The following is a 19,499-nucleotide window of genomic DNA, read 5'->3' as shown; positions in this document are numbered from 1 at the left end:
ACCTCACTGTGCTTCTGCGTACGAAGAACGTTGTCGGCAAATGTATCTTCCTATTTGAGAAGATGCCCTCCAGGGAGTAAGATTGTACATGGAATTTGCAGGCGATAATCATTACACAAAGCTACGAAATAGGCTGTTATTCAATTTGGTCGCGATATCGATCACAAATGGGCACGACCAGGGCCTCGGCCAGGCGCGGCTGTGGGAGGTTGTCTTCATGGTATCCAGTGCCGAAGTCCTTATTTCCGAAGAGCTCGGGAACGACCAAAGCTAGCTACCTAGGAGTAGCACGCGTTTTCTAGGGTCTTGRGAAGGTTTAACGTTGGAATGGGCTCAGGCACGACTTGTTGCCGGGAGTGAATGCGGACTTTCACATGTGCGAACGGAAGTCTCTTGATAGTCCGCCAACAATATGCAATATATCGCTGTGTCAGAGTAGGTACTTGGCAGGACCCATCATCCTCGAGCTCGTTCGTGGCAATATGTGTGTCGCAGAGCATTGAATATCCGGAATCACACGCGTAAATGTACTGGCTGTGCGAAGGCCGGAAGAAGGTATTGGCTTCCGCTTCCTTTGACTACATGCCAGTCGTGATGGACTACGAAGTATAGCGATGATGGACTATAGCGATGATGAACTATAGCGATGATGCGTTCGTGTTTCAATGTGGTGCATGAGAAGTGGAGACGCCACGAGGTGTCGGCGAGGTCGATCTATTAAAGGAGCCAGCCGGAGTCGAAACCGAAGGAAGCAGCCGTGGACCTCATCATGGTTCATGCGCCTCGACATCTCGATTAACGACTACCCCTCCATCTCGATTGTACAGGACTGCTCGAACGAAGCCGCGTCGTGAAGAGCCATACGCCGCGGCGACCACTGCTCCACATGTCGAGACACACCACGATACCCGCGACGATCGATAGGAGGAAGATCTGACGCGCATAACACACCTATCCACGAGTCCAGAATATGCCACGGCTCAAAACGGACGCAGAGTTGCAGGACCAACGGAACAAGGCATGCGTCACCCTTCTTCCCCTCCTCCCCGATCTATTGCGATGCGCTTGCTGACGCTCATATCTCCCCTTTACAGCTCGCCAACTCATACCAGTCCCTACTAAGCGAATTTTCCTCGCCTGACCTCCACACCGTCGGCAACTACACCCTCGGGCGACTCATCGGCAAGGGCAGCTTCGGTAAGGTCTACTTGGCCTCACACAAACTCACCAATGGCTCCAAAGTCGTGCTCAAGAGCGCCAAAAAGGACGACGCGAACCTCGCCCGCGAGATCCACCACCACCGGCAGTTCCTACATCCACATATCGCGAGGCTGTACGAGGTTATAGTCACGGAGAATCTGGTATGGTTAGTGTTGGAGTACTGCCCGGGAGATGAGCTGTACAATCATATCCTGAACCATGGGCGCATGGCGCCGGAAAAGGTGCAAAAGGTTTTCACACAATTGGTCGGCGCTGTGAACTATGTACATGCCAAGGGCTGTGTACATCGGGATCTCAAGCTGGAGAACATACTCCTGGACAAGCACGGGAATGTCAAACTTGTGGACTTTGGCTTTACGCGGGAGTACAAGGGAGCGACGAGCTATCTACAGACATGGTGTGGAACGGTATGCTACAGCGCGCCGGAAATGCTCAAGGGTGAAAAATATGCGGGAGAAAAGGTGGATGTGTGGAGTTTGGGCATCATTCTGTTCGCGCTGCTATGTGGGGAGTTACCCTTCGACGAGGACGATGATTCCGATACCAAGGTCTTGATATTGAAGGAGGATCCAAAATACCCCGACTACATTCCCGAACCTGCAAAGGAACTGCTCAAGAAGTTGCTTTCCAAGCGTCCGCTCTTGAGACCATCACTGGGAGACATCTTACGAGACCCTTGGCTCTCCGATCACGCGCCGCAACAGCAGGAGATTCTCAAGTTACAGCAACCAGCTCCTTTCACCACTCAAATTGAGAAGGATGTCCTACAACGAATGAAAAGTGCTGGCGTGAACATTGACACGGTCATTGAAAATGTTCTGTCCCAGCGATGTGACTCGCTGGCGGGATGGTGGGCATTACTATCGGAGAAGGAAGTGCGAAAGGAGAAGCGGCGAGAGCGGAAACGCAAGGAGCGAGAGGCGGACTCCAAGTCCGTACGCAGGTTAAGTGCTGCTAGTGGCAGGCTGCTTGCAAATCTCGGCGAGATCAATGAGAGCGAAGAGGCTTTCCTACAGCTCTCGCCTCGATCGCGTGGTAGGCGACTAGAGCGTGCGAACGGATCTTCTCTGCACATGCCAGAGCTGCCGAAAGTCACCGAGACGATCTCGCCCAGTCCGGAAAGTGTAATTCGCGGATCCAACAATTCGGGGCGACATGAGAGTCGCTCTCGAAGCAGGCCACCACCGCCTCCGAAAGACTACAGCAGCGCAGTTGCACGAAATAGGCGGACTGCCTCGCGAGGAAGCCAAAGCATGCTCCGGACTGTCGTTACAAACCCAGACTTGCTCAGTCCGTCATACGTACCGCAGCCGCAGCGAAAAAGACCCAAGTTTTATCCTCAACCCTTGAAGGAACACCTGGCCTGGTTCAAGCATCTCTTCAAAGAGGGCAGTTTAAAACGCGCAAAGTCCCCTTCTGAGGGCGAGAAGAACAAGAAAGGCAGTGGCTCTCAGCAAGGCAGTCCTAGCAAGAAGGCCGGACAGGAAAAAGGCGATTTAAGAGACCTACAGCGTCTTTCGGCAGGACCCCCACCACAGATTCGAAGAACTAGTGTCGGGAACCATCTGGACATGCAGAAGATTAAAGTTCCAGCAGCAAGACCTCGGATTAACACGGCTTCCTCCACTGCAAGTGGAGCAAGTACAAGGGTCAAACGCACGAGTTTGAGCCCACATACTCTCACGCCTCATTCATCTTACCGCCGGGCTTCGGGTCTTCGGGGTCGCAAATCCACATCCTCCTCCGTCTCCTCGATACGTAGTACATATCAGACACGAGATCACGGACATCAGCATTCGCATTCCAAAGCTTCGAGCACTTCTAGCGCCTCTGTTGCATCGCCTTCAGGACTTTCCTCCGCCTCGGGGTCCAGGCTTGGGAGATCTCCGCATAATTCCGTAAAGGTCCTCCCTTCAACACCTGTAGGTGGAAGTTTTCCCTCTGGAATCAGATTCTCGAGACGACCGCCTCCTTCGGATATCGGGTCTCTGCCAAAGTTTGGCGAGGGGAGAAGTGCATGGAATGCGGCCCCTCCTCCGGTTTCTCCAGGTCTACCAGTCTTTGCGAAGAGGAAGAGGTCTGTTTTTAAAGGGCCTATGAGCGGTTCACCTAGCGGGTTTGGCAGGACCAGTAGTGCTCCGACCACCAGCAGATCCGCGAGCATTCCGGGGCGACCTAGTGGGGAGATGATGCCTGGCGTGGAAGAGGAGGACGAAGATGAAGCCTATGAGGAAGTTGATCAATTCGGTCCAGACTTACAGATCGTTGTTGATGGCTTCCCTGGGTTGGGCGAAGGGACTACGGATCCGGGTGAGAATACCGCGCCTGTTAGTCCAATGAGCMCTATGATGGAAGGAGATGCCGAATTGCTTGTCGCTGCTGCTGCTGCTCTTGATGCTGGCGTTAAGAACGGTGGGAGCAAGGTACCGTTGACCGCCGAGGCTTTGGCGCAGATGGAGGAGGAAAACGACGCCGAGGAGGTGAGGAAGGGCAAAGAGAAGGAGAAGTGAACGGATACTCGTTTGTCGACTGTAAATGTAATGTTTTTTGTGTTTTGGGCAAGCGAGCGTGCATATAGCGTTCGTCCTCGGTGTACGATACTGGCGTATGGTGAAAATTCTCGACAGGCGTTACAAGCTTGGCCAATGCGACGTTTGAGCGCTCCTCGCAAATTCAAACTGCGCTGAGAGAGTGAATGTCATTGTGAACTCATCTCATCGCTCATCTCATCTCGTTGTATATCTACTTATTCCAATCCCTCGGATCAGGACCCATCAACAACTGGCTCTTCCTCAATCCAGCCTTTTCCATCATCCCAGTAAAAGTTGTCTGCCGCCACGCCGATTCTCTATTCTGAGACGTTGGAGGAGGCCAGAGACTATCGAGCTTCATCCTGCTCTCATCCCTCACCGCCAAATGATTGCTAGTATTGGCATAATTACTCGGTGTATAAGGACTGTTTAGAGTCGCACCAATATGCGGCACAGCGCTGTTCCTACCAGCACGCGTGGGAGTCTGCGTATCGCGGTAGTTATTGCTGTGGGGAAACTGCATCGTGGGTTCTCCGTCGATTGGGGTATTGTTTGTGCTTTCTACGGCTGTTTGCCAGGATGCGACTGTAGGAAGCGGAGGTAGAGTGGGACGTGTTGAGGTTGATGTGCTGGATGAGGCTTGCTGGGGAGTAGCCATGAGAATCTTGATGGTTTCGGTGCTGTCTGTTCGACTCGTTCCATTCTGACGGGAGGAGCTGCTTCGAGAGGCTGCGCTTGTCATGTGGCGACGGAGGGAGTGCATGCTTCTTTGCTTCTTCAAAGCGCGGACTGGACTGATGTGGAAGGAGAGAGTGCCGCGTTTCATGTGTGATGGGATGGGCGACTGAGTTGGCAAGGGTGATTTGACTTGATTCACAAAGGGAGAGTGGGAGAGCCAGTGTTTTCTTGGTGGTGGTTTGTGCATTTGTGGGGTTGCAGTGTAGCTGTGCGGAGATCCGTTATTCGGGTGGTATGGTGGTGATGAATTCAGAAATTCTGTTCGATGGCCCATTGTCATATCCACGGTTGGCTCAGAGATTGAACGCCCGTGTACTGTGGGCCGGCGGGTGGTGAATGGCCCAAGGTCAGTGAGGGTGTCGCGTCCTGGTGAGCGTAGCTTCTCCTGATTGACATACGAAGAGTCCCTGCGCCGCTGCCTTCGTACACAGGCGAAAATGATGCAAGCGGCTAGGAGAGCGCCCAGGGCTATGCCCGGGATGAAGCCAGCGGCGAAAGACTTTCCAGAGAAGGAGTCTGATGGATCTTTTTCGGAGGATGTCTCTTTCGCGTTTGCCGCTTCAGTCGCACCGGGAGTCGCTGATGTGGTTGGGGAAGAAGAAGAAGAAGTCGCCGCAACAGTCGATGGAGAAGGCTTGCTTGAAGCGGCGTCCGTTGCAGTCTGCGCAACGCATACATTCGCGCCGTTGCAAGTGTAGCCCATCGGACAGCAGGCCTTCCCGCACGTCTCAAGCTTTGCCGTAGGGTTTGAATGCAGCTGGCTCCCAGGATTGCTTGAGGCATCTTGAAGTTCCTGGTCGCAGTTGACGGGATTAATAGTTTGGCAGTCCTGGCCGGCAGGACAGCAAAGCGCCGCGGTGATAGTGGAAGTCGTGTTTAAAGATAGACAATTCGTGCCTGTGGRGCAGCAGAAACCGGAGGGAAAGGAAGCACCGCAACTGTCGAGACCAGCTCCGCAAGTGTCGTCTGCTCTTCGGCGCATCGGTATAAGGTCGTCTGACGCCCAGAACGCGGCGTTGTGCTGTAATTCTTCCGGAATAGAGAAAGCGCGTGCAGAAGCAAGGCCGGGCAGATTGATTGCTGCTATCAATAGCACGCATTGCCACACGCTGGAGAGCATGCTGACACGCAAGAGGAAGAAGATTAGAAAAGAAACGAAGGCCGATCAACGGCTGCAAGAAGAATGCAAGAGAAGAGAGTCGCGAACGCGTTCAGATCAAGACCGGGCGAGAGCTTGACAAAAGAAAGACGGAACAGCTCGACGCGGTCTTACCGTGGTGTTGGAAAAAAAAATGCAGTGGAAGATGGTGCTAGCATCACGTCGAGCCAGGCGGAGACTATTCATGGGTCCTTACGAGCGCATGGACTTCTACAGACTCCCGATATGGAGGTCATCGGTAGCACCAGCGGCAGGTGGRAAGAAATGTCTGGCGAGAGAGATGGAGTGGGCGCTTACGATATGAAACGATGTTTCGAAGCGCGTGGAGTCGAAGATGGATGACTGGACGTGAAGTCTTACGGTTGATCCCGGCGACGCTAGTGTGGATGAACGGGCATCGTCCAGAATCGCAACTCTCTTGATGCATTTGCATCAGCCATAGCCATGGTCACGAGAACGTTACTACGGCGGCCATTGAGCGCTCTCGCCTCCCAAAGATGGACCTGTGCATCATGTGTATGTCCAGTCTTGCCAAGGGCATCACTTGATGAAACCSCTCTCACATATCGCAGACCAAATCCTCGCCATTCCAGCGCAATCAGCAGCGCAACATCCATTACGTACCCACGCTCGCCTACGATGAAAGCTTTCGGGAAAACGGTGTGCCTGGTCTATTCTCAATCCAAGGCTACTCGCTAGCATGGACGCAATATCAAGCAATGATCGTCTCGAAGCTCAACGAGCTGGTAGCAGGGGAAGTGATTGAAAACGCCGACGTCAAAACCCTCACGCACCAGTTCGCACGCGATCCGATGAACGCCAGCATCTTCAACTATGCCAGCATGGCGCACAACAACCACCTCTTCTTCCAGACTCTCTCTTCAGCACCCGCGAATCTCGACAAAGTGCCCCAGTTGAAGGACTCACTCATCAAAGCCTTTGGCAGCATCGATACGCTCAAGATGACCATGGTTGACACTGCGGCCGCCATGTTCGGTCCGGGATTTGTTTGGTTGGTATACGCAAAGGAGCCCAGCGGCGGCATCGGCACCCGACTAGGCGGACGGAGAGGAAGCTGGAAGATCCTCAATACCTACCTCGCGGGAACACCATACCCAGAAGCCGGCTTTCGCCAGCAGGGGCTTGATATGAACAATGCGAATACGGATTCATACCAGGCGTATTTGCAATCGCAACACCTGCAGCCCACAAATAGCGCGGGTTCGTTTGGGCCCTACAGTCAGATTGGACGGGAGCGGGCGAAGTTGCCACCGGGTGGAACGAGCTTGATGCCCGTGCTCTGTGTCAACACGTGGGAGCATGCATACATCTTTGACTATGGGTTATTGGGAAAGAGGAAGTACTTGAGTGATTGGTTCGACTGCGTGGACTGGGGTGTTGTGGAGCAGAACACGCCCCGAGAAGCAAAGCAGCTGGAATTCCAGAAGATGTAAAGGAGCGAAGAACGCTCGGTAGCGTCCCCATACTGGAAGATGTGATGAACGTGCTTCATCCTTTTGCGACTTCGTCTTCAGGGGCGGGCTTGGCCGTGACATGGAGAGACGTCAAAAGTTGACCCATGGTGTAAATATTTGTCTCGCATCGCCACACACCTGTATGATAGCTTTGTATCCATGGAAATCTACGTTCATCAGCTCAATTAGAGCCGTTCAAGCATTGTCATTTCGTCGTTGAGAGGTGGTCTCTCATAATATACATCCGAATCCGCCACTTAGATCTCCTTCATCATGTTCCAAATTCCATCATAAACCTTTCGAAACAAGATTCGTCGCCCCGAACCTGCCAGTCTCGTTCAAACGCCAACAACTGTGTCGAACACATGACTTCATTGTGCTTCCCTTCAACCACGCTCGTCCGTGGCATATTTGATGTTGCCTCCCTCGGCCTTTCTACGTTTCGTTGTTCTCGCAATGCGGCCCGGGGAACCCAATCCATACATACATCCTGTCGAAGTCGACCATAAAATTAGACGCACGACAGTCCCGCAATAATGGTCGCAACATCTCTTTCGCATTCCAGATGCGGATAGTATCAATTTGCAAGTCCTTCAATCTTACTAATCCATGTAGAAGTCGCCTTTGAGGATCCTCTCCTGGAAATGGTCCGGTCGGACTTGTTCTTTGGGCTTCGGCATCTCACGGGCTGGTGGCTCCATCACAGCAACACTCTTGGCGCGGTCACGCTGGTTGGGAGCAAGTCCGAAAGAAGGTTGGGTGCCTCCAGCAATGGAAGCTGTCCGCTCTGCACGGGTGCGGAAGTTCTCAGACCAGTTGAATCCTTCTGGATTGCCTATCAAAGGTGACATGTCAGCATACATATTAAAGATGTGTCTAATCGGCAAGTGATGATGACAAAACAAGAATATGGGATATTCTCAGCAAAGACAAACCTCGACCCTTGGCATCTCGGGAAGAGATTGTCCCGTTTGGTGCTTTTGATTTTACTGTGCCGTTGGAAGAATCGGCGACGACAGTAGATGGTTTACTAGTACCATTCTGTCCAGGACTTGTTCCTCCAGTCCTCACATCCCTCAGCGCCTTGGCGCCGAAACTCATGCGTCTTCCGAAAGGTGTCGTCTGGGACGCACCCGGCTCGTCCTCAATGGCAGACTCGTCGATGGCATCGCTGTTGCCTGAGACATAGCTATCACGGCGGTTGTGGTATGAGCCGAATGGCGAAGTCTGGTTGGGCGAGCCAGACAGTCCGAGTGTCGTCAGCGATAGTCGCCTTCTCTGAGCCTGAGCGGCAGCACTGGTGATGGGACCTGGGTATGGCTGTTGAGGGCTGTTGTTGTTGGCAGCGGCGGGCTGGGAATCGCTGGGGGAACGGGAGACGGAGCCGCGGTGGGTGCCGAACAGGTTGGCAAAGGTCTCGCCTGCAAAAGATGAACGACGAGCGTGGCGCGGTGAGGATGTGCTGGTGGTGTTGGAATCGTCGGCCATTGTGTCGTTGATGTCAGCGGTGAGTGTTGTTCTGCGGCCGCGAGATGGTGTGTATTTCTGGAACTGGAGATGGCACAATAACCCGTGACAGTTCAGCCGGGATGCTCGCAGCTCTTGCACAATAATAATCAGGCGACTTGTAATCCGGTATCGCGTTCCTCAGGGTACGGTAAGCTCTAGAACGCAAGGGAGATTGATTTGCAGGGTCGTCGAGATCGTGATGTCAACGCTCGATCGAGAGCTTATATCGTAATAGCTGTCGGTGGGATGGACTTCGCGTTCGTGGACTGGCGGTGCTAGGTTACAATGAAAGATGGATGATGATGATGATCGTTATCAAGAGCAGGTCGTGGAGTTTACAACTTAGAAAGGCAAGACACGGAAAGGTACCTACCGCTTCTTAAAGGAAACGAAACCTTAAAAGCTCCCGTCATTCACATGCAAGGTTTCCCCGCATTCTCATGTATCACCACCAATCAGCCCGAAGATCTCGCGTAGCTCTTCTTTGTATCCATCTTCATCAAAGAACGCTATCCACTAGAACTAAGGTGCTGATGACATCGCCAATAGGTCACGTATCTGCACATGGGCTGATTGCTGCGATAGGGGTTCGTCCATCACAGCATTGAGAATCCGCAGCATGGGACAAGCATTGGGAGCTGCAGGACGAGAACAGCTTCTCCCGATGCTTACCAGTCAGAAGATAACAAAATGTGGAACTGGAACTGTGGAGAGCTRGACAACCACCCCTGGGGCGAACCGAGCCGGTCCTTTATTTTGACTGCACACCAGCCAATGCATAATCTACCGGATCTGCCAGTCGATCTCCTGATGGTGTGTTATGCAGCAGGGATCAAAAGTTGCCGGACTGGTACCCACTCTGATGCTTTCGAATTCGCATATGCAGATGTCTCGACACTGATAATGCTATCAGGATCCTTAGCACCAAAAGCTGCGAGAGTGGTAGAACACGTCTCGGCCGAATATGGTCACCCCATGAGAAGATCTATCGTGCCACTACGTCTCAATTGTCTGGGCTGAGCGAGTTCTCCACTGCTTGGTAGAGCAGTACGTTTCCGATATACCAATGCACTACGACCCACTGTAGGTTTGGAGCGTCAACATGCCTGTTCCCCGAGAGTGTTACGCAGCCTGCATACGAAGGTCGTGACACGGTCGAAGGTCTTGCGTCATGGCAACATTTCCAGAACATCTAGCTGCTTCCCAGCACCCACACTGAGAGGCAATCAGCGAACGTCATTGTCAGGAGTAAGACCACAGTTGGAGAAGGCGGGAAGGCCATCTCTCCTCCAATTTTCTGCTCTAGCTGCCATAACGTGTATACAGCCCCAGTCGTGCATACGGGAATCTGAGCGGGAAGTCCGATCCAATCCGCGTCAATTTTCGACAGAATTGAGTGCGCATATTGGATGAAAACCTCCCTGTCTCTTTAACGTGATTCCTGTATGCGGGCCACACTCTGTACTATCACCGTCACGGGATATACTTTATGTATGAAGACTGAACGACACTAACGCTGCCAAGGCAAGAGAAACAAAAAGAAACGAAAGTATATGGATATAGATATTTGATCAACCTACGGTATCAACCACGAAAGATGTTCTGCACGCGCATACCTACTCTAGCGAACGGGTTCGGCTCATCCCTGATATCCTGGCGTCTCTGCCGACGACGAGATTCTTCCTCCGAAGCTCTAAAAGCAACGTAGTTGATCAAGCGATTGATATCACCGGATGGAGTCTCAGCTCCTTGATCTTCAACGAAGGTGCTGGAACGCTGTGTTCCAACAGCCCGCAGCAGCCCAAGCCGTACGTCACTGTTGAGCAGCCAAGTCAGAATCATGGCGTCCTCGGATGAACCATTTCTGGCTTCGATAGATCTGTACAAGACGTCAATTACGATTCGCCACTCACCGACTTGCCCGGCGCTGTAAGGCCTGCCAGCAGCGCTGGCGTATGCTCGAATCAAGTTTCCCATGGCGATGATGTCGGTACCCAAGCGACGCTTATTGACGAAAGCTGGTCCGACGACATCATTCTGCTCGTACAACCAGTGATTTGCAGCAGCAGTTGCTCGCTGGATGCTAGAAGTGTCCCAGCTGATGTCATCGCTGAAGATGTCGAACTGGCCTGTCGTCAATCCGGAATTTGCTAATGCCCGAGAGACGGTGAGTGTCTGCGCAGCGGTTAGTGGTTCGCGACGGATAGCCACGGGGCCTCTAGGGCCTGGCACGGTCCGTGTGAAGCATTCCTCTCTGCAAAAGGGGCAGGTGTTTCGAACAGGGAGGCTGAGCCATTCGACGATGCATTCTTTGCAGAAGATGTGCTTGCAGGGAAGTGCCACAGGCTCCTTGAATGGATCAGTACAGATGCTGCAGCCTTCAGCAGGGATGTCAGAGGTATTGGTGACCGGCGCCAGKCCGGTTGCGAGGAACTCAGTGCGGGAAAGCATGTCGCTGAAAATGAAAACTTGTGTGTGAGACTTACCTAGCTACCGGAGCTGGAAAGACGAATGTGGATGGAAAGGAAGGCTTGAGGCCCAGCGGACCATGTGCTGTTATTATAGAGGAAGGTGAYAATGTGCTTTGTGTAAGTTACATTCTTTGTGGCAATGCTATTCTTGGTGAGTTTTAGACAACGACAATGAAAGAGGCAAAGGAAACAAAAAGACAACGTCCTTGTGCTAATTCACGTCAGGTTGTCTTCAAGCTCGATGCATACCTCAAGCGGAGTCGCCAAGTATGCAGCGCTCAAGACATGGCATCCCAACCCCTTTACAATCAGCCGAGATAGAAGCACAAGACATGTAAGACGAGCCAACGCTCTATCAGTCACTCGCCGTTAAAGAGTCCGGCGAAGCTCGAGACTCAGACGAGCGATCCTGCTCCATCCTTTTTCTCTTCCTCGGCGCCATCGGCGTAGCCGCGCGGCTCTGCAGCATCATCACATCGATCGAGAACTCCGAGAACCTCGCAAACACATTCTTCAACCGGTCTTTGCTCAGCGCTGCAAGCTGCTGGGTAGCCAATCCCGCCCAAGCCTCCACCAGCGATCTCTGAAGCTCTATGACCGCTGGCTGCTGATCCTGTCTCTCATACAATATTGGCACGAGATCAAGAAGCTCGCTCATATCTTCTTTGCCAGCAAGAGTGCCGAGGTAGGCATCGAACTTTGCCTTTGCCCTGCCCATCAAGCGAGGAACAATCCACTGCTGAGCCAATCGATACACGCCGATATGGATCTCGGCATCGCTCATCGTGGCATCGGCCGCAGGCGGGTTGGAATACATTTCGCGAGGGCCATAGTCGAATTTATAGACAAAGTCCAAGAAGCGTTCTGCAGCGAAAAGTTCCGTTTGATCCCAGTGTAATCTCTGAAGATTGTCGCCTGTCTTCTGCGGTGGCAGATACTTCCTGAAATAGCCGGAGTGAAGGCGCAGGATGTCCACGGTGGTTTTGGAACTCATCCCTTTGCAATGGACTATCAAATTGTAGTCATCTTCATTCTGAAGTCTGATATCTATTAGATGAGCATAGCGTGCGTTGAGAATACTTGACAGACTTTCGGATGTCCTTCCTGAGCGTGACTCTTTTTGGTACAACGTCAGGGGTCAAACTGCTTGTAGGCTCTGTTGCCGTGTCATTGAAAGAGGCATCGAGATCCTCTGTGGTCTTGTTTTGGTGGAGTTCTAGAGAGGCAGCGTGTTCCTCTGCGGCCTTGTTCAGCTTGGATAGTGCGTCTTGCAGCATAGATATGACTCTTGCGATGGGACGACCTTGTGACTGCGACTGCGTAAGCGGTGGACTGACGATGCCCGTGACATCCATCTCGCCGGCCATGGCTTAATCAAGGATAGAAATGGTCATCTACCAGCCCTAGGCTGCCCAGTACTTRTACTCGCAGCAGCTTCTTCGCGCGGTCACTCGCTATGCCCACCTGTTTCACATCTTTAATTCAGTCCAACAGTTTTCACAGACATATTCTCTGAGACGTCCGCGCAACAATCAGAACGGAGAAGTTCCATTAGTATCTCCAACCATCGCTCTATCGTAATAAAATAGAGGTATGTCTCAGTGCACAKGGGGACCTGTCGTATGTCTCTGTATCCTTTGTGCAAAATAATGCCATATCCGCAAACGCCTCGCTCTTTTCCCTTCATCCACAAACTGATTAAAAGTTCCTCGAGGGCTCCTGACCGTTCGGCCTATAGTTGAGATACGTATCCGCAGCATCCGGTTGTCCACCACCCCCGCTGTATACAGGTCCGCCCATCATATTGCCATTTGCTTGCGTTTGCATAGCCATCTCATCATCCTGCGCTCGAATCTTCGGGACTTCGTGTGGGTGTACGAACCGATCTTCGTAGGAACGAGTCTTGGTCGCAGGTAGAAAGTCGATAATGTAGCTCCAGACGTAGAAGATGTAGACGAGGGAGATGATCCATTCGATGTACGCGGCGGGATTGTACATATCATATAATTGCAGGACTCCAAAGGCAATGACGAGAGCTATCTCGAGGAAGATGAATCCCAGCTTGATCCAGAAGGATATGGCGAGGATGCGGTAGTCGCGGTAGTGGATTCCAAGTCGTTGGTATTCGGCGCAGATGAAGATTGCTGAGATGATATACCCGGCACTATTGGAAGGCATTAGTGATTGATCGACTTCGAGCGATCGGCATGGACTCACATGAACACCACCAGCATTGCCCTATGAGTCTTGGGGTGTCGTCGAGTGTCGAAGATGGTAAGCAGGATCAGACCTGCAGCACCGACAATAGCGAATATTGTTGCAAACACACTCAGAATCTTCTCGGTCCGGTTGTAATTCTTCGTGAGTCGTCCTTTGTGCCGTAGCCAGCGTTCCGAGACAAAGGCCAGATCAAACACCACCACCGCCACAGCACTCCCAGCAATGAACAGCGGCTTACCCCATGATGTAGCTCCAACATCTGAGATGAATGCAACTTGCTGGTTGGGTTCCATTTCGGGGTAATGCGGGCTACCAATAGCCACCTGGAATAAGACGCATCAGTACCGGGAGAAGAGATTTGGGAGGTGTTCATGCGCCGTCACTCACCCATCTTCCAAGCATTGCCAGAAGCGTTCCTGTGCGACACTGTCAGAAGCCAATTTCTCCACATCTCATGCGCATCGCATCGCGACACCGTTTTCACACACCTAACCACGTACATCCTGCAAACAGAGGCAGGAACCAGTAACTGAGCCCAAACATCCTCGCAGTTCCGCTGTTTCGGGGGCCGTTGCTGTTCTTGAAATCTCGAATATGTCCCGAGAAAGAGACCAGCCACCACAGCGCCGCGTCGTAGCAATTAAGAAGTGAATGGGCGCAACGAGAGGACAGTCCTCACGAGCAAACACGGGCGGCAGAGAAGCGAACAAGGGCAGTGGTAAACAGAAACCAACGCCAGATCTGCTGGAGGACGGGTTGGCTCATACCTTAAGGTTTGATTGAAACCTTGAATCCAGATGACGTCCTCATGGGCGATTGCCGCTGTCCTCCGGGCTGCTGATGACAACGACTAATGGAGAAAGAGTGGGCGAACCTGTGTTCTGCTGACGCAACGGTCGTGGCTCATCTCGTTGCTTGCGTCTGTACATTTCTTGGGTGAGATGATGGTGCGACTTCAAGTGAGGAATTGGAGAATGGAAAGCGACTGTTTCTCGTCTCTCGAAAAGCTGGCCTCCGAGTGGACACCGTGCCACCTTTTAATTTCCTTTGCGACCACGCTTGACGATGGAAATCTTGCTTCGCGTCGCGCGACTCCAGAAGCCCTGTAACGTTAATGACTAGAACGAATGCGGGCAGTGTGTAGAGCAAGAAATACAACATGAATGGTAAATAGGAAGGTCCGAAGGAGGAACATGCATTTGTTCCCCCGCTGCAGATCATACTCAGTGCTCGTTTCCCGCCATCAGCATCAGCATTTCTCATTCTCATAGCGCAATTCAGCGCGTGTTCATACTCGTCGCTTCAGCACCTGCTGAAGCCCCAATTAACGCCGCCCGCTATGCCCGAGAACCCAAACCTCATACATCAGTTCCCTCTCGCTGGCTCAATGCTCCTTCGATAAATACAACATTTCCAATTCAAACAAGAATCGCTTTTCCTCAGTATTTTGATCGTCTCCCGCTGCGTTCCTTCCGAGCGCGGTCGTTATGCTCTTCGAACACGCTCTCGTCCTCTTCCGGAAGAGCCTCGGGCAGTGGTGTCTTGCGTTCGCGCTGTCTGTGGCGATGGCGGCGATTGACACTAATCTGGCTGGCACTGTCATCGGGCGCTAGACTGGCGGTATCGCCTAGCCCGTCGTCCTCTTCTTCCTCAAAGTCTGTCATGCCACTCGCAGGCGTGTCTAGTCGCACGCCAACGGGATCTCCGTATCCGCGACGAAGCTGAGCCTGGGCAGATAGACCAGCGGATCGTTCACGGAGCATTTGGCGAACCAACTCTGCTCTTCCATGAAGAATCTCAAATGCATCTTCCAGACGTTCCATGTCCAGGAATAGATTGCGCTCCAACTCAGCAGCGACTGCAATCTCGGTATCCTCATCGAGCTGGACTGGTGCGGGTGGAGCAACACCCATACCATTAGGGCCAGGCGTTGGACCTCGAGTTRGGAACATTGACGGCATTTGTATTGCATCCGGGCTGAAAGGGGTGGTGTTGCGTGAGGGTATGGCACTGAGTCCACTGAATGGCGTCCCATTCCGCGAGTACGGCGTGGCATTCGCTGCTCTGGATGGCACCCGCGACGAAGCTTGCGACGCAAACGCAGAGACAGAGGGAGGGAACRCCGCTTCTGCGCCGGACCACAGGAAGCCATCAAACCTTCCCGAGATGAGTATGTCCCACTCACCCTCATTGACTTCTGCAAGCGTTGCGAGCATGCCGTGTAAATGAGGATTGTTAAGAAGATACATGGCGCTCTCGCAATCTCGTGGTGGTCTATCCAGTCGATACAGCCGTTGAAGAGCATTCTTCGCCCTCCTGAGCGCGTTGGAGGACGTGGAGGRACGTTCAGCGGGTGTCGGCGCCCGGGCCTCCGAGACGAAATTCTGTCCATGCATCAGGGCTATGAAGAGGTTCCGTTGTTGCATTGTCAATTTGGTCATCATGGCGAACATTAGAGTATCCTCGTCAGCCTCCTCTGGTGGACTCTCGGGGACGTCGGGCTGCTGCGACAGCCAGCTTTGCACCGCTCGCTTTGTCTTCTGGTTCTGTCGGATGTRGTGGTCCCGATACTCGTCGGGAACATCAATGTCGAGTTTCTGCATGGGGGCTGATGTGGCGCCCGAAATCCCAAGTCCACTATCATCGGGCTGAATCGAAAAAGGAGGCCACTGTGGTAGCTCACGGCGTCCAGCCACAAACTCCAAAATCTCACCCCAGCTCACACCGCTGTCCTCTTCATCGGAAAGGCTCGGCTGTGGGACCGTCTTACAAACGACACAGTCGCAGCGCTGAGACGAGATGTCGCGAGCAAAGACTTGCGATAGCTTATCGAGCAGTCGACGTGCCACAGACTTGTATCCAGTGGCGACCGCCAGGGACCCATTGTTGCGGATGACCTGCAGATAATCGTCCAATCGTTTGTGAATTCCGCCGAACACCTTTGCATACTCCTCCATGGGTGCAGCCTGACTGAGTGCTGGAGACTGATAGACATTGTACTGCTGAACCGGAACCGAAGGACCAGTCTGCACGAGCCTCTTCGGGACTGGATACGACAACCCGCCGTGCTTGAGGAGGTAGTCAACCCTGGGAGCTTCTTTAGGTCCAGCAATAGGTGGCGGAGGCGGTGGTGGAGGCATGGGCATCTGCTTGGCTGTCAAGGGAGTTGCAAAGGACCTTGCCGTGTGAGTATTGGCCATGCCGACATCAATCACTGGAGTAGCTCTCATGTGAGGTGCAAAATCGGGATCTTGGGTAGGCGTTCTCGGTTGCGAGTGATCTCCATTTGTGGGGAGGTATTCGTTCTTTGTTGCAATGTGATGTGGCCTGCGGCTGGGTTTCCGATCGGGAGCGATCGATGTGGCGTCCGAGTCGGTGGTGTCCTCGGTAAGAGTTGAGGCCGGTTGAGACGCAGTGTGCGAGGTAGTTGATGCTGTACGGCGATAACTGCTGTTCGGTGTTGACTTGCGCTCGTCTTCTGGGAAGGTTCCAGGCATGCCTGAGATCTCTGACCCAACGAACCGTGCCTCCTTGTGAAGACTAGCAGCCGACTTTTCACTCTTTACGCCTTTGCTCCTCGATCCACTGTCTACACTCCTTCGTCCTGTGTCCGCCTTGACCTTTACGTCTGCTTCATCACGCATGCTCCTCCCACTGCCTGAACGGTTGATATCCGGATCCTCGGCGGTGAGCGGTGGACTGGGCGGAGCCCGACTCGGGGCGGCAGCAGCAGCATTGACTGACTGAGAGGAGTTTCTCCTCTTCGTCTCCTCATCCCCTCCCTCTGCTCCATCTGGGCCATGTTCTCTAACAGATTCCCTGCTGTGTGCCTTGCTGAAACTGGGGTATGAAGAGGTCACACGACGGTCCATTTCCGGGAGAGGATATTTGGGGGATAGTCTCTTTTCTTTGGTGGGCGTCCGGGCAGACGCCCTATCCGAGCTCGACACTGGTCGGGGAGAGTCACGGTCGCGGTCCCGCTCCCTGCTGCCTGCCCGCTTAGGCAGAGGAAGCTTGGTGGAGCTCGAAGACTTGTGCGATCGTTGTTTTTCGCGGGGCGTTGTGGTTGAGTCGCGCTCACGGTCGAGGTCCTTTTTGCGACGGCGGGGTTTGTCATCGTCCTTGGGAGAGGGCATATCGGAACATGGAGGAAGAGCTGGATCGTAAGGGTTGGGATAGTCGAGCGACGGCATCGTGCTCTATCTGTCTGTACCCTAGTCTGGCGGCTAGAATCCTTGGACCAATCATCAACGCTGGCAGCAATTCGCCGAGTGGACGCAGCAGTGAGCGGTGGAAGGATAAGTGGGTCGCAGTCCACGCGTGTGAGATCGCATGTGATGTCGCGGGCGACTCGAACAGCGCACGAAATAAAATATCATGACGTGGATTGGTTGGAGGAAGATGTCGAGGCTGTGTTGATGTGAGAGGGTCCGTCCCGCCCAAACTATCCGCTATTCTTGTAGGCAGGTTTACCTAGTATCTTGGGTCCTTAACTTGGAACAGGTAATTTCACTCCAACGCGCAGCTGGTCAGTTTGGACAGAGTCGGTGAGCATGGGAAGGCGGTATGTTATGGRGAAATTCAGCATGGCATATGGTATGGTATATGAATGTGATGGCTCTAACGTCCTACACAAATAGCTCACCTTCGCTCCCTCTTACCACAGAACAACAGCATGACAATACCTTGCGAGTGCTAACCTCCAACTCCGGTAGACATGCTTTGCCCATGCTCAAGCCAGGTAGATTCACATCGTTCGTCAATCCCTTGGGCGACACGCCTCGCGTCGTTGGGCTCCTGGAATGCAACCTTTCCATCTCTTGAAGCATCCCATTCCTTCAGTTTGCACTTCCATTTCCTCGCAAGATGCTGCTACGATGCCAGCCAATCCAAAGACCATCGGTCTCTGTATATTTCTCTTCCTCGCCTCTGCCCTCATAACTCTCTCCTTCAGGAACGCAGGCCACAGCAGCCAATGGCTTCCACGACACCGCAAGGGAAATGGGGGAACCAGCTTACAGAAGCCGCTCAAAACTCACCAAGTCGCCTTTGCAACATTTCTCGCCGGTAGCGTTGGTCGAAAGGAAACAGACGAAGAGTCCGCTGCCATCAACGACTCAGACGATGGCTACTTCCTCGGCACCCGCGTCCTGGCCTATCAACTCCTCCACTCCAAGACGGCCGGCACCAACAACAGCATTCCATTCCTGGTCATCTGTACGAAGGATGTCTCCAAACGTAAGAGGGACCGTCTCAAGGCCGATGGAGCGACAGTCATCCTCATCGAAAGGCTCGATCCTGCATTAATGGTCTCCCACGAACCACGATGGGCGGACGTCATGTCCAAACTGCGTCTCTTCCAATTGATCGAATACAGCAAGATCTGCTTCATCGACGCCGACACTCTTGTCACAGCTCCTCTTGACGGCGTCTTCTTTGACGAAGCAACCCTCACCCAAGCCACCCTCCCTCATCCAGACCAAATCAAAGAAGACGAAGCACCTCTACCACGAACCTACATGTTCACCACCCATGCTGATTACTGGGGCTACGATCACGCCTACCCACCCCCCACAGACATGAACTACCTCAACTGCGGCTTCTTCGTCTTCACTCCGAGCCTCGTCCTCTTCAACTATTACGTCTCCCTCCTCGCCCTCCCCGGCCGCTTCGACCCTCACATGCCGGAACAGAATCTCCTCAACTACGCGCACCGCCGTGAAGGAAACATGCCCTGGAAGCCTCTATGGTACGGATGGAATGTGAATTGGCCGACAGCAAAGGACTGGCGCGGTGGAGCGAGGAGTTTCCACGCAAAGTACTGGGACGGAGACCCTTCTCACGATCCGGTTTTGAAAGCCATCTGGAAGGAACAGAGAGCGGAGATGGAAGGGTACCACAGAGGACGAGAAACAGCTTTGATGTACCCTTCGGGTAGGAATTGAGTGTGCTTCCAATTGGCTAGTCCTTCCGGGATTGCCTGCATTCAAAGGGACATGTCGTTTTTTTTCGCTCGCCGGGTAGCTCTGGAACATGTACCACGATTTAGAAAGAGAATCTCCCGCATCGCAGCATGCCGGGAAATATGTGTCGGACTTTTACCAGACAATGTTGTTTCCAGCCGGGGATGTGTTTATGGTGACGTGGTTTCTCGTGAGTGTGAGGGTTGAATGCC

At 53.0% G+C, this 19,499-nt stretch overlaps 9 protein-coding genes; 3 read left to right on the top strand and 6 right to left on the bottom strand.

Moving 5' to 3' along the window:
* Positions 1-970: 970 nt before the first annotated feature.
* RCC_04040 (related to serine/threonine-specific protein kinase) lies at positions 971-3,731 on the top strand (the record flags this gene model as incomplete). XM_023769322.1 has 2 exons in its annotated part: positions 971-1,018; positions 1,095-3,731. 2 exons carry the CDS (start codon positions 971-973, stop codon positions 3,729-3,731), a joined length of 2,685 nt encoding a protein of 894 aa, XP_023625090.1.
* Positions 3,732-3,963: 232 nt separating this feature from the next.
* RCC_04039 (uncharacterized protein) lies at positions 3,964-5,610 on the bottom strand (the record flags this gene model as incomplete). Its single annotated transcript, XM_023769321.1, has 1 exon — positions 3,964-5,610. The coding sequence occupies one exon, from the start codon at positions 5,608-5,610 to the stop codon at positions 3,964-3,966; it is 1,647 nt and encodes a 548-aa protein (XP_023625089.1).
* A 483-nt stretch (positions 5,611-6,093) lies between these two features.
* Positions 6,094-7,103, top strand: RCC_04038 (related to RSM26-mitochondrial ribosomal protein, small subunit; the record flags this gene model as incomplete). XM_023769320.1 has 2 exons in its annotated part: positions 6,094-6,165; positions 6,222-7,103. 2 exons carry the CDS (start codon positions 6,094-6,096, stop codon positions 7,101-7,103), a joined length of 954 nt encoding a protein of 317 aa, XP_023625088.1.
* A 623-nt stretch (positions 7,104-7,726) lies between these two features.
* Positions 7,727-8,612, bottom strand: RCC_04037 (uncharacterized protein; the record flags this gene model as incomplete). XM_023769319.1 has 2 exons in its annotated part: positions 7,727-7,959; positions 8,060-8,612. 2 exons carry the CDS (start codon positions 8,610-8,612, stop codon positions 7,727-7,729), a joined length of 786 nt encoding a protein of 261 aa, XP_023625087.1.
* Positions 8,613-10,217: 1,605 nt separating this feature from the next.
* On the bottom strand, positions 10,218-11,084 carry RCC_04036 (uncharacterized protein; the record flags this gene model as incomplete). The annotated part of the gene is made up of 1 exon (XM_023769318.1): positions 10,218-11,084. One exon carries the CDS (start codon positions 11,082-11,084, stop codon positions 10,218-10,220), a length of 867 nt encoding a protein of 288 aa, XP_023625086.1.
* A 375-nt stretch (positions 11,085-11,459) lies between these two features.
* RCC_04035 (uncharacterized protein) lies at positions 11,460-12,098 on the bottom strand (the record flags this gene model as incomplete). Its single annotated transcript, XM_023769317.1, has 1 exon — positions 11,460-12,098. One exon carries the CDS (start codon positions 12,096-12,098, stop codon positions 11,460-11,462), a length of 639 nt encoding a protein of 212 aa, XP_023625085.1.
* A 704-nt stretch (positions 12,099-12,802) lies between these two features.
* On the bottom strand, positions 12,803-13,867 carry RCC_04034 (related to FK506 suppressor Sfk1; the record flags this gene model as incomplete). XM_023769316.1 has 4 exons in its annotated part: positions 12,803-13,268; positions 13,322-13,647; positions 13,712-13,740; positions 13,813-13,867. 4 exons carry the CDS (start codon positions 13,865-13,867, stop codon positions 12,803-12,805), a joined length of 876 nt encoding a protein of 291 aa, XP_023625084.1.
* Positions 13,868-14,763: 896 nt separating this feature from the next.
* RCC_04033 (uncharacterized protein) lies at positions 14,764-17,517 on the bottom strand (the record flags this gene model as incomplete). The annotated part of the gene is made up of 1 exon (XM_023769315.1): positions 14,764-17,517. The coding sequence occupies one exon, from the start codon at positions 17,515-17,517 to the stop codon at positions 14,764-14,766; it is 2,754 nt and encodes a 917-aa protein (XP_023625083.1).
* Positions 17,518-18,201: 684 nt separating this feature from the next.
* RCC_04032 (uncharacterized protein) lies at positions 18,202-19,269 on the top strand (the record flags this gene model as incomplete). Its single annotated transcript, XM_023769314.1, has 1 exon — positions 18,202-19,269. One exon carries the CDS (start codon positions 18,202-18,204, stop codon positions 19,267-19,269), a length of 1,068 nt encoding a protein of 355 aa, XP_023625082.1.
* Between the last annotated feature and the right edge of the window lie 230 nt (positions 19,270-19,499).

This window comes from Ramularia collo-cygni (genome assembly GCF_900074925.1).
Source record: "Ramularia collo-cygni strain URUG2 genome assembly, contig: RCC_scaffold05, whole genome shotgun sequence".
NCBI lineage: Eukaryota > Fungi > Ascomycota > Dothideomycetes > Mycosphaerellales > Mycosphaerellaceae > Ramularia > Ramularia collo-cygni.
Note: the sequence above shows the minus strand (reverse complement) of the source record. Positions and strands in the feature narration are given on the sequence as shown.